The sequence below is a fragment of the Trichechus manatus genome, unplaced genomic scaffold, assembly GCF_000243295.1.
Source record: "Trichechus manatus latirostris isolate Lorelei unplaced genomic scaffold, TriManLat1.0 scaffold00054, whole genome shotgun sequence".
Lineage (NCBI taxonomy): Eukaryota > Metazoa > Chordata > Mammalia > Sirenia > Trichechidae > Trichechus > Trichechus manatus.
This window is the reverse complement of record NW_004443990.1, coordinates 14,095,561-14,108,860: the sequence shown is the minus strand read 5'-3', so window position 1 is coordinate 14,108,860 and position 13,300 is coordinate 14,095,561. Positions and strand designations below refer to the sequence as shown.

Sequence of the window (13,300 nt, the reverse complement as noted above, 5' to 3'; positions counted from 1 at the left end):
TAGACCTCAAAGCAGAAAATGAAAAGTCGATCTGGGGGAAGATTTTTAAATAAGTGGGTCAGAAGGACCGAGAGGAGATGAGGCGATCAATCTTAGCCCCCTGACAGCTCCCTCCGATTGCATCAAAGAATTTGGCTCTTTGGGAAAGCAGAGGGAACAGCCCAAACTCTACATCCCTTAAAAAGGCCGGGGTGGGGGGGCGGTTAGCAAAAGAGAAAGGTGATTCTGGGAGAGCAGGGAAACAGATGGGAAATGGGGACAGAGGGAAGGGCCCTAAGTTGGGTGGAAAGTTTGTCTGGAGGACTCCCACGGCTCTGGCCTCCCCTCCCCCTCCTCACTCTGCTGCCCAGCCAGGAGGAGAAGGCTGGTTAGCAAAGAAATGGCAGCTCAGCCGGGCGCTGGAACTAGAAAGTTTCTGTCAATGTAACATCCGCGTGGGTGGTGGTGAGTATTTAAAAAGGACGGAGAAGTCTGAGGAGAAGGATGGGGGTGGAAGGGAGCCAGGATGGAGAAAAGGGAGTTGGAGGTGGGGGCTGCAGGGGCAGGGGAGGCAGGCTCTGGAGGGCTCAGAACTGGGCAAACTGGTCAGAAATGGTTTGTTCAATCTGGCTCCAAAGAAACCCACTTTTGCCATTTGCGGATTTTCTGGGGGTGTGTGTGGGGGAGTGGTTGAATAGTAACTGTCTGGAAGCTGTGAAATGAGGCCTAAGTGGGGGTTCCCTCTCTGGCCACCCCCTTGAGAAGCCCTGCGAGTTTTAACAGACTCGCTCAGCTGGCTGCAGAGTTGAGCACTTGTCTTGGCAGCTCCGGCCAGCCTAGACTGTCCTTGCAGAAAATACAGCTCTCTCTAACCCTTGCTGACAGATTTTACAGCCAGATTAGAGAACAACAGAAAACTTGGGTGTTAAAAGGGGCCAAGAGAGACCTCCTTCCTAGAGATGTCGCTCCCTTGTTCCCTCCCCCTTGCTGTGCTGCAAATGTTACAGCCTGGATATTTTACCCACATCTTTGGCTGCTTAATCGAGAGCCTGGAATCTGTCAGAGAGAAGTACACAGGGACACCAAGCCACGTCGGCCCTGCTATTCCAGCTTTAGGCCAACGCTCTGGTTTTCAAACTCGAGCTAAATTCTTCCTCTTTGCCTGCCTCTCTTTTGCTAGACAAATAATCAATCCACCTCACCCGCAGAGTCAAACATGGCGCTTCATCTAGTTACATCATCCAGAAAATGTTATTCAGGGTAGAGAAAGAGAGAGGGAAAGAAAGAAAGAAAGAAAACCCTTGAGCGTTATTTGATCTCAGTCAAACTTTGCACACTCTTATGCCTTTAAATTATAGTCTGACCCAGCGCTAAATTGTTTGCTGCTTGGATGCGTGAGTCCGGTGAAAATCCTACTTGGTGGCGACAGGGGGTGGGGGTGGAGGGTGTAGAATTCAGGTTGCTTTTTTACTGTTATTTATTGTTGCATAAAGACTGTAATTACTAACCTTGGACTGCCAGGATGCAACATAAAAATGAAAATCAGCTCTCGGAGGCTGAGGGCCGGGAACGATTCTCAACACCCCCTCCCATCACTACCACCAAATATATGCTCCTAATGAAGCAAAGCGGGTGCATCGCTTACAATTAGAATTACGCAACCCTTCAGCAGGCAGCCATCGCTTCTCTTTCAACGAATTAGCTCCATATTTCAGCCACCCTGTCTCCTCGCTCTTATCGGCTCCAGGGACGAGGCGGTGACATTTCATCTTTGACGGACCGTCTCTATCCTCGCTCCAATGTGATAAAACTTTTATGGAACCACAACTAAGAAATGAAGTTTTCCCAAGGATTGTGGAAACAGAGCCGCACATTAGCCTGGGGACCATTTTATTTACGTTTGGATCTAACAGCTTCCTCCTCTCTCATTTCTCTGGCGGGGGAAATCGAATGTGTCTCCTCTCCCTTCGCCCCAAGTTTTATTTAGTGATTTAATTTCACTTTAGTTTTAAGGTTTGACCTGAGAAGTCTAGGCCTACGATTTTTTTTTTTTTTTAGATTAATCATTTTCCTTTGTTTTCATTTTAGACCCAATGGTGGTTGGGCTTCGGGTCACGTGACGGCTTCTTTGTAGCTCCGGAAGAGGACTGTGAAGTTTAGGAAGAGACAGCAACCCGCCAGATTTTTTGTTGTTGTTTGGGGTCAGGGGTGGGGGGAGAAGCACGGAGATAGTGGCCAAAGGAGGAACAGACAAAAGGTCAGTGAGAGAAACTGAGAGGCAAAGGGGCCGAACAGAAATACCTACAGAGAGCGCCCAAGAGCCTCCCTCCCAACTTGTGACTTAAACCTTAGCTAAAGAAGTTGGCAGAGTGTTCCAGGCTAGTGTGAGTCAGGAAAACTGGATTTAAACCTGAGACACAGAAAAGGGGAAGTAGGGCCTGAGCGGCGGACAAAAAGGCCAGCATAGGGTCTTTCAATGTCCTTTCCTTAGGGAAAATTGGGCAGAGAGCAGCCTGGATCTGCTAGTTAAATTGGACCACTAGACAAGATAAAATTGATAACAGAAAGTTTATTCAAGAATTGTTCGACAGACAACCCTTTTAAGTGAGGAAAAAAGTAACTACGAAGAACAAAGAAAGTTCCAAGAGGGAATATCTCTAATTCTACAAATTCAGGACTATACAGTGACGATTAGGAGCTGAGTTCATGCCTTTTAAACTAATTACAATTGCTCATAAGTACGAGTTTAACATAAATCTACAGCTCTTTTCTAGAGTACAATAATAACTAAAATAGCTGGTTTTACATGACGGGAAACACAATGTCCTTTATAACAAGTAAATACTAAAAAAGTACTTTTTTTTCTTTTTTCCCTCATAAATACATAATGTAGGGGGATAAATAATACAAAAAGAAAATATTTTAACAGGCTATAACCAATAAATATATATGAAAATGTTCACTAGAACACACGCTTTTTGAGCAATGCTGGACTCCTGCAGGCCCAGGCATCTCTCACAGTTGTTTTTATATCCGTTAAAATGTAAACTCTAAGTGCAACAAAAGTGTCCGGTCAGGAGGCTGAGCAAGGCTCACAGGCCAAGCTGCAGCCCCTGCCTGGGACAGACAGTTTGTTCAAATATACCCTGTTTTCACGTTAAGTCAAGAGAGTAACAGAAGAAAAGAAAAAGTGTAGAACCTCCTGTCGCTGATTGCTTTCTGTGGAGAGAGGGGGATGGACCCGGAGCCGACACAGGAGGTGGCAGAACGGGCAAGGCTTCAGTCTTGACAACTTGCCTACCTCCTAACTTTCATGTAAAAGAAAAAAATATATATATCTATAATACAGGCAGCTCTGACTTTCAGGATCTCTCACCATCCCTGAGCCCTCTGAAAACTGTAATCAACGGTGTGGGGTGTAGGTAATAATGTCCTGAAGCAGAAATACGGGGCTAGAAATGGAGGGGGTGCCCCAATAAACCTCAAATAGATGGGAGCAAACTTGAGGCCTCTGGAAAGTGGGAGGGGAGGGTGTTTTGTGCCCTTGGGTTTAAAATGTGTTCTGTTTTGTTTTTAAAGATAATTGAGAGAAAAAAGTCAAAGTTTGGGGGAATTGCCCACAGAGATGGAAGGTAAGTCAGTCGGTTGGTGATGGCCTAGCCATCTTGTCTGTTTTTTAAAATGTGCTTCTCTGCCTTGTTCTCCTAACTCCTCTTCCTCTTCCTTTACCCCACGCCCCAGTGGAATTCCAACTGGTAGTGTGGAAGCCCTGGGGTTGATGGGGTCATCTCCAATCTGCTGTGGATTCCTTTCCGATGGGTTGGCAGGCAGATGGAACAAGGGGCTAGAGGACTGAAAAGCAACTTCTCAGACCAGGGGGAGGGGATGGGGCTCAGGCCCCGTTCTTCCTACGGAGCCTCACTATTGCCTCCCTGCCTCCTCTTTCAGACCTCCAGGGCTGCCCTCCAGAGCTCCTTAGCCCAACCGGCTCTCCCCCTCACCCCATCACCTCGCCCCTCCGTCCTCCCTCTTCCTTCACAGGTGTGTTAGTTTGGGCGCTTCTTGGATTCTACCCTGAGGAGGAGGCGCGTGGTGAGAGGAGAGGTCTGTGTAGGTGGGGTGGGGGTCGCAGGGTCCGTGGTGCTGGCTGGGGGCCATAGGGGGCGCCCCGTTGTAGTCCAGGTTCCCCGACGGGTGGTGGGAAAGGTGGTTGAGGCCGTAGAGGGAGGGGCCGGCAGGGGGCGGCAGCGGATCCGCGTAGCCGCCCCCGCCCACGTACACCGGGCTGCCCTGCGTGATGGGCGTCCCGTACGCGCCCCCGTTGGCTTGGAGGACGTGGGGTTCATAGTCTGGTGCCGGGGTCTGGGGGTACTTCTGCGGGGCGCCACAGCCTTTGAGAGGGGGCTGGTAATTGGAGGGCAGCGCGTAGGCATTCTGGTGGGCTTTGCCGAAGGCGGGCGGGGATGGGCTCTCGTAGCTCGGAGTCATGGAGTGTAAGGCGTTCATGAAGCCGGCGGTGGACTGCATGGGCTGCGGGGGGCTGCCGGCGGGGGACGGGCCTCCGGATGACGAGGCCAGCCCCTTGGCCTTCTGGTCCTTCTTGTACTTCATGCGCCGGTTCTGGAACCAGATCTTGATCTGGCGCTCGCTGAGGTTCAGCAGGTTGGCCATCTCCACGCGGCGCGGCCGGCACAGGTAGCGATTGAAGTGGAACTCCTTCTCCAGCTCCACCAGCTGCGCACTGGTGTACGCCGTCCGCGCCCGCTTGGACGCCGCCGACCCTGGGGGGCTCTTGTCCCCTCCCCCGCTGCCGCCGCCACCCCCGCCGCCACTACCTCCTCCTCCTCCTCCACCGCCGCCGCCGCCGCCGCCACCGCCGCAGCCCTCTGCCGGATCCGAGCGGGAGGGGTGGGAAGGGGAGAAAATGAAATAAAAGATAATTACTGAACACGCCGAAATTGAATGCATCGTTTCTTAATAAATCCAGGCCTGGACTCGGAGCACCCGCCGCCCTCCCCTTTCCGTCCCCGCCTCCTCTCAGCCTATCACACCCCTCCCCCCGCCCGTCGTATTAGCGGACACTCTATAATAGTGGCATTTATTAAGAGACCTGTTCTCCTCTCGCTGCCCCAGCTTATGAAAATTTGATCATGTCACGCAGACAGAGCTGCATGGCCATTTATTGAGGGCTGTATTTTCTCGCGCGCTTTCTCCCCCTTATCCCCACTTCCAGGTCTGGAAGACACACCGCCTCCCCCATCCTTGGGGGGTAGATGGGTGGCTAAGGAGAACCCTTGGGGGAATCTGGACACTCTTAGGCAGAGCCCAGAGGTGTGGTACGAAGGTGCCACCTTGCCTAGAGGCCGGGACCCCGGGGCCGCTTGGGCGATTGTGATTAATACTCGTAGTAATCATTCTTAATAATAATCAATCGTTGACGAACTGCGTCTTTCTGGCAGCGCCTCTTGGTTCTGCGGCCTTGCCAAAGGCTCCGAGGCCGATGCCAGGCCTCCCGGAGCCCTCAGAAGCTGGGTGGGAGGTGGCTGGGAGGAGAGGGTGTTGATGGGCTCAGGGGTCATCAGGTGGTGGGGGTAAGGGAAATGCTTCGCTGACGCCACCACCTGACATTGCTCCCAGCCCTGCACCCCAGGCCGCCGCGTGGGCGCCGAGGAGCTGGATGCTACAATAACAGTGACATTCCTGACCCGACAAAAGCTGACGAAGAGGAAGTCAGAGAACTGGTACCTGTGCCGGGGGAGCTGTTTTTCAGCTTGGACGTTTGCCTCGACTCTTTCATCCAGGGGAATATCTGTTTGGTGAGGGTGGAGTTGGAGCCGGGGCCGCACTTGGGGGGGCCGCTTTTGCTGGGCCCGCCGGCATTACTGCTGTTGCTAGCGGTACTGGTAGGTGCTGCGCTGGGCGGGGGTGAGCCGGGCGGGGCTGGCAGGGGGTCAGGGGCCAGACCGGGCCTCATGCAGCTGCCATTGAGCTCCTTGCTCTTGGCATGCGGGGTGGCGTTGCCCAGGGGCTGCAGCGAGCACGCGGAGCGCTGATAGTCGCCCTCCAGGTGCGTGGCCACTTGAAAGGGGGGCTGTGGGGGGCCGTCGTAGCCAAAGCCATTGCTGCCAGAGTATGAGGAGTAGCCTCCGAAGAGCGCAGCTGCCGTGTTGTCGTAGTAGGTGGTTTTCTGCATCGCTGGGCGAGGCCCGGGCAGTGGGTAGCAACTTGCAAGGGCCTGATACCCTCACACAGGACATTGGCACCCCTGGGGGTCACGTGACAGGCCGGACCCCCCCCCCTCGGCCCCCCTCCTCCCAGAGTCTGTTCCAAGCGGCTGACCTGTGGGGTGACAGAAGAGACACAAGGGGGAGAAGAGGACTGGGGCGCGAATCCATCTTAGGAACTGAAAAGGGAACTGACATCAATAGTTTTTTTTCTTCTCCCCCACCCCAGCATCTCCAAAGCAGATGCTGAGGCTACTCTCCTGCCCTGAAATGGATTTACCTTATTTGAATGCTTGAATTTTAAATAAAAAAGCCCAACGGTTTTCATTTCCACTTACAAAATAAGGATGATACTCCTTTAAGGACCGCCTCGGTGCAGAATCTTAACTACCAAAAGGGCCATTGCTTCTCTTTTGCCTGAATACTAGCCCCTGACCTCTCTCCTCCTCCCTCCCTCCCCCCAACTCTGGGATAGGGTGGTCTAAAGGGGGGGGGGTACTAGGAGACTCCAAAATAAAAGCGTCATCAACACTCTTCTCCAAGCTGGGAGGCCTCTCTGCCTCCTGCTTCTTTGCTTCTCTCAGGTCCATCTAGCTCTCTTTCACCCAAGCAGAGTCCAGCCTAGAAGGCAAGCAAAGGACTACTTCCGAAAGAGACAAGAGGGAGCAGCAAGTTCAGCAGGGGACCTTCTGTGAAGGATCCTCTTCCTCCCTTCCCACCTCACAAGACAACAACAACAGCCTGACCTAGCAACTTCCTGAAGATTTTTAACCTCCAGAGCCAGCAAAACCAGGTCTCCATGGCCCTGCTGCAGGTAACACCGCCTCCAGTCGGATTCAGCTTAGCTAAGCCTGGGCCCCCAGCAGCCAGCAGCCCCCATGGGGCCCCCAAATGGAGCTAGATTCTTTCACTTTCCCTGGCCTGGCCGGTTGATGCTGTGACCATTTGGTCCAAGTCACTCCCTTCCTTTTTTTAAATTTTTTTCCAGCTGACTTCATTTTTTTCCCACCCTTTCCTTGACAATCTGTTTTCTTAGGATTCTCCAAAAGAAGAAAGAAAGATGAATTGTATGCATAATTGCTGGATTTTTCTACCAAGAGGCGGAGAAAGTGCTTTTTAAGACAATATTATTCCCTAGGAAAAAAAATCAACAAAACAATTTGAACAATATTATTCTCTGGGCTGAAAATAGAGGATACCCCTGTTTACTGAGGTCCTCCAAGGCAAAAATTCATACAATCACTATTTTTGTGCAGTTTTTTAAAAACTGTGCTGGGAAAATAAAGATTCAAGCTATCACAGGATTTTGTGTATTGTTCTGAAGCTTTTTTCACTCGGTTTTCCCCAACCCCTCACCACCACACTGATCCTCTTTTCTGACGTGTGTTTGGAATACTTAAATCTCACTCAGCCCAGCTGGTCAACTTCAAAGAAAACTAAAAATAGAAAAATAAAATTAAAGGAGTGCAGGTGAAGGAACTACCTCCCACACATAAATCCGCTTCTTCACGGGCACAGATTTATACTCAAAAGGGAGCTGGGTAGCCCTGAGTTCCGACTGGTTTCTGGGAAGAATTTGTTTCTGGGAAATACACACGGGTCTGCAAAGCAGCAGGTCCTTCCAGGGAGAACTGGAGTTCAGTTGACCAGGCTGACCCAATCCTTTTATTATTATTACCATTAGCCTCTGATGATTTAACCAAAATTAGCTTCCAAGCAGCCCTGGCTGAAGGGGGAATTAATTAACAGGCATCAATTGAGTTTGTTATTAATAGATAGAGAAGAGAATGAAATAAAAACATTGGAGGGGGTTGGCTGGCTGGGCCCTAGCTTTATTTAGTCTAGATGATTGTTACAGCAATAATGATGATGATGATGATAATAAAACAATAATTTGACTAGACGCCTGGGGCTGAAATCTCTGTCGCTCCCCCCTGCAATAAACCCCAAACCATCTCAGGACCGAGGCCAGGCGAGAGTGGGAACCAAAGGAGCCAGAGACTTGATAGGAAAGAACGGAGCCTCCGCCAGCGGCGAGACAGGGCCAGGAAGGTTTGTGGACGGGGCTAGCCCCTGGCTGCCGCCGCCGGGCTGTCTCGGCCGCTGCTGCCGCGGTGGCTGGCGACGAGCTACCAGAGCCCCCGACGCTGGCCCAAGGAGGCGAAGAGAAAACGATCGGGACGCCAAGAAGCTTAGCGGCGGCGGGTTCCAAGCGCACCGGGCCGGCGGAGGACTGAGCCCCGCAGGCGGCAGGAAGTTTGGGCGCCGAAGGTAACCGAATTAAAAGGTGCCTTAGCAACTCCGCTCCGGGACTTTGCCTGGACATGGTGTGGGCCGGTGGGCGCCGGGGCCTGGCTGATGCGACAGTGAGAAAAGGGAAAGGTGCCGAGGGGATCACAGAACTGGGGATCCAGAAGAGGGGGTGGGGAGCAGCTCTACCAAGCCAAACGTGTCTATTTGCCTTGCCTCCATGTTGGAAAAATTCGGGCTCCATATGGCTCGTCTGGAGAGAGGGAGGGAGATGGTGGCTCCCGGCTTCCCCCCAGGGTCTCGCTGGAGAAAAGAGGTGAGCTCCCCCGCAAGAACCCCACCTCGCCAGGCACACCCCCGGTAAGAGCCGGGGGAGGGTAACAATAGCTGAGGAAGCCCCAGGCGAGGGGACAGGCCACCTTCCAGGATCTAAAAATATTAATGGAAGGAAGAAAAATAAAAGGACAGGAAAGGAAGACAGAGAAAGGTTAGGCTCTTCTTTGCAGCCGGGGCGGGGGTGATAATTCAACCCTGAATCTGGTTGCTGAAAGAAAAGAGGGAGAAAAGGAGAGAAGTAGGAAGAGAGAGAGAGAGAGAGAGAGAGAGAGAGGGAGGGAGGGAGGGAGGGAGAGAGAGAGTCGCTGCGTGGAAGGAAGCTTAAAGCTTGTGAACTCTTCTTGAACCGAGATTGGAGTCATATGGGCCATAAATCATTGAGACATACTCTCCGCCATTCACAAACTGATAGCCTATTTCAGTCCAGCTTACCTTAGCCACCGACGAGGGGAGAACAGGCAGACATAATATATATTCACATCGAGCCCCAGCGCGAGCGGCAGGCGAGAAATCTCCCCTCCTTGAAGGCAAAGGAAAAAAAGACCACTGTTTAAAGCTGCGTCGCCCCCCCCCCACCCCAATAGCCACCCCGGCTGGGGAGCCTGAGGGGCAGAGCGGCCGGAGGAGCCGCGCGGCGTCCGCTTCAATTCGCTCAGCTTAGGAGCCGGGGTGCGCAGGAGGGAGGGGGTGGGGGAGCGGGAAAAAAATAGAAGAAGAGCGGAAAGGTGCTCCGGCTGCTCAGCTCGCGGAGAATCCAGCTTCAAGCTCCCGAACGGCCAAGCCGCCACAGTGTGGTTGCCCTATAAGACTGGTACGCCCTACTCTCCGTAACAATGGCCTCTGCTTTTGCACAGGGAAAAAAAAAAAAAACCACACACACACACACACACACACACACACTCACTCACTCACAAGCTTACACACACACCCACCTCTCCCCCTTTAGCAAGCTTAGATGTCTGATTAGGAAGGAAGGTGACGGTGGTGATGGGGGGGCGGATTTTAAAATATTCCCCTCTCCCAAAAAAAAGCGAGAAAAGAAGGAAAGTAGAGGGTCTTTTTTTTTTTTTTTTTTTTTTTTTTTAAAGAACAGGTAAATTTTTAAATCAAAATTTTGGGGGGGGAGGAGGGGGAGAGCAAAGGCAAGGCAAAGCTGACGGAGTTCACAGCTCCCCCTCCCACACACTAGTAAACCATTATGCTAATTTGAGAAGTGGCATTGGGAGGCCCTGTCAAAGGCGCTGGCCTGCCTGGGGGTGGGGGTGCTGGGTGCCCCTCTGCGTTCATTCGCAGTAGAACGCCAGGACTTTTTTAAAAAGTAGTTTCACTCCTCCGGGACTGGTGGCTGGGTCTCCCTCCTTCTGGCTGTGGTTCCCTCCGAGTCTCCGCTTCTTCTCTCCCCCACACGCTCTATTCCTCCTCTCTCCTCCCAAATCTCCAGGCTGAATCTCCAACTCCGGGAGGGGGTAAAGCCAGACTTTTTAAAACTTTATTTTAACATCACCCCTCCCCGCCCCCAGAACAGACAACAAGCGGTGAGTGATGATTTTAAAAACCTAAAACATTTTGCAAGGGAGGGGAGATTGAGGAGAGGGTGACAAAAGGAGGACCCTGTATTTAGGTTGAGTGCCAGATGCGACTGGCAGTAGAGGGCCATGGGAACTTCATGGAGAAGTTTTTGTTAAGATTCTCACCTCCAGAGGCAGAAGGGGCTAAGAGGTGATAAAGACATTTGTACTTCTAAGAAGACGAGAAGAGCTAGTGAAATGACTTAGGAGAGATTGCACTAGCGGAAGAGATGGAGAATAGTTATTATTATTATTCAGAACAAACCTGTTTGTTTCTCTCAGCTCTGCAAGATTTATGATTCTTGGCACAAGTGAGGAAGGCTACAAAAGCTGAACTTTTTTAAGGGTGTGTTTGAGAAGGGCAGGAAAAGCCAAAGAGGAGGCCTGTAGGCGGAAGACAGGAGCTAAGAATGTACGTGTCTGCAGATCTGGGGTGGGGGTGGGGAAGAGCCTTTCCCAACAGAGGAAAAGGACAAAAAAAAAAAAAAATCACAGGACATGTCCAAAAGCACGAGTGTTTGCAGCTCTGCCTAACTGCTGACTCGGGGCTTAGGGGATGAAATAGAAGGCAGACAGTCTCTCATTTTTACAAAGACAGCTGGGGAAACTGGTTCTGTTAACCTGGTGTAGATAGAGCCAGCCACTACCCTGTGATTTCCAGATTAGGATACTTGCCTGGCTTTTGCCTTCTCCCATCTGGATGCACCAGGAGAGGAGATGGGGCCGGGGAGAACAAAGGTGAGATGGTTTCCAGCTATTGTTTCCCCTCTAGGAGAGGTTGGCTGTGTCTGGCTGGCAAAGCTTCCCTCATGCCCTCTTGATCCTCACTCACAGCCTCTGCTTTGGGCTGAGAAAGCGTCCTATTCTCACAGAGAGTGGTACCCGACCTCCCACTCCGGTGTCTTCCAGGGCCCCTGGGCCAGGCTGGATGGGCTGGAGGAGCCGGTTTCCTGGGGCCCTGCTGAACAGAGTACTCTTTGGCCTCCCTACCCTCCAGCAACAGGAACCGCATGCAGAGCTGAAGAGGATCCTACTGCCTGCCCAGAGAGTTGGTAGCTGAGGGGAAGGGGGAAGAAGAGATGGGGATGGAGGATGGGAGCCATTTTTTTTGTGTTTACTAGTAATACCAAGAGAAAAAAAATGCCCAGGCAGCCTCAGTACTTGAACCCCATAGAGAGCTTTTAGGGCTGCCTGAGCGTGTGGCTGCAAGGAGTCTGTCCTGAGATCTCCAGACCTCGGTTAGAGACATAAGGGTTAGTTAGACCATGTAGCTTTGGACCAGGTGGGTGGGGGACTCAGGCCAGGAAAGCTTCCAGTGGCTTAGGGGAACTAGCACTTTTGGGTTTCTTCTCTCACTCCCCAAAATAAAAAAAGTCAAGAATGTACCTCTAACCTTCCAGCTCTCCTGGCTGTTGCTACCACTGGCTGAAAAAAGGTCACAGTAAAATCGAGAGAAGAGGAGAACCTGGTTGCTTGCAGGCGTCAGCGTGGGGGGTGGGGAGATGCACAGATTTGCCTTGAGGAATAAAAAGAAAGCCCAGAGGGCAACCAGTCAGCTGTGGGTCTTCAAGATGGGGCCTCAGGAGGAGCGGGCTTGTGGCTGAGCTGAGGGTGGAGGAGTTTTCCAGAGACAACGGCAGACCCCACCCCTCCTGGAGCCGCTTCAACTCCATTTAGTCCCTTCTGGCTACGCAAGGCGTTGGGCACAATGGGGTGGGAGTAAAAAGGAGGACTGGGAAGAAAGAAAACTAACCTGAAGAAAATTTTCAGAGGATATGCACCCCCAAATGCGGTAGGAGATGGAGTAGGGCTTCTTAACTCTGGAGAACAGAGCCTATCTGAAACACTTGGCAGGCAACTAGATCCCAATTTGATTTCTTTCTTTCCTTCCTTCTTCCCTTCTCAGAGATTTCGGACTGCCCAGTTGCCCCTAATTGGGGCTGGGAGGCTGAGGGCTGGATGGTAGAGCAGGCAGCCCCCAGGGTGCCCATTTCATTTGAGGTCCTGCTGAGGGTTAGGGTCCTTCCAAACTTCACAGGAAAGGTGGGGTAATGAGTAGCTGGCGCACACCAAAGGGGTCTGAGGGAAGACTCTGGCGTCCAGGGAGAGAGGCGAAGAGAAAAGAGTGAAGTTTATCACCCCTTACAGTAAAGTGATGATTTAGGGGCATACCAGAGATAGAAAAGAGGAGGTAACAATTTCTTCCTGGATCCAGGGAAGGAAACTTGGGCAATGTACTCTGTGTGTGAGACAGAGAGAGATTGAAAGAGAAAGATTGAGACAGAGACATTAGCGTAGAATAACAAAGGGAAAAATTAATAATAACGATTAGAGAAGACGACCCCTTTGGTAGACGTCCTTTCCTCTTGGATTCAGTCTCCATAGAGCCGGGGCACTCGCCCCTCTCCCTTCTCCCACTCCTGGTCAGAACCCCGGGAACAAGGAGCGCTCTAAACTCTCTCGAGTAATCACTGGACGCCCAACCTTCCGGGCCTTGGTGGGATCACGCGTGTTCCTCCTCCCCCCAAAAAAGAATCCATCAAAGAGCAAAGGAAAGTTCTCGATAAGGGCAAAACAGCTGGCTCCTTTAAAAGGATTTCTGACCCTGTACCCCAGCCTTGGGGCGGCCCATGATCCTGCCCCGGTTCCACCAGCGCAAAAGCGCCAGGCCCGCCTGGGACTTGGAGGTTTGGGGCGAAGCGTTTAATGATTTTTTTTTTCCTTTCTGATCTTGTCTGGGTTCCTGGCCCCACACTCCTTTCCAGTTTCGCTACCAACTTTCTGGCTACGGCAGAGCCCTGTAAAGTTCACACACGCACCCGAATCTCCATTTCCTCTTAAATATTAATAAAGATTTCAAAGCTGGAGGTTGTAAAGTGGGAATTGCTAATGAGGACAGCTCTTGGCGTTTGGATCCCCAACCCCCACCTCTCTGACGTGCTG

General features: G+C 51.8%; 1 protein-coding gene across 1 annotated transcript; it reads right to left on the bottom strand.

Moving 5' to 3' along the window:
* Positions 1–4,014: 4,014 nt before the first annotated feature.
* On the bottom strand, positions 4,015–6,172 carry HOXB3 (homeobox B3). The gene is made up of 2 exons (XM_004377983.1): positions 5,725–6,172; positions 4,015–4,865 (listed from the first exon to the last, which is right to left on the bottom strand). Exons 1-2 carry the CDS (start codon positions 6,170–6,172, stop codon positions 4,015–4,017), a joined length of 1,299 nt encoding a protein of 432 aa, XP_004378040.1.
* Between the last annotated feature and the right edge of the window lie 7,128 nt (positions 6,173–13,300).

Bases quoted from the DNA above. Each gene is read 5' to 3' on its own strand.
- HOXB3 (XM_004377983.1), bottom strand. From the start codon at position 6,172: ATGCAGAAAACCACCTACTACGACAACACGGCAGCTGCGCTCTTCGGA. The intron at 4,866-5,724 runs GTACCAGTTCTC...CGGATCCGGCAG, and splicing joins AAACAGCTCCCCCGGCACAG to AGGGCTGCGGCGGTGGCGGC.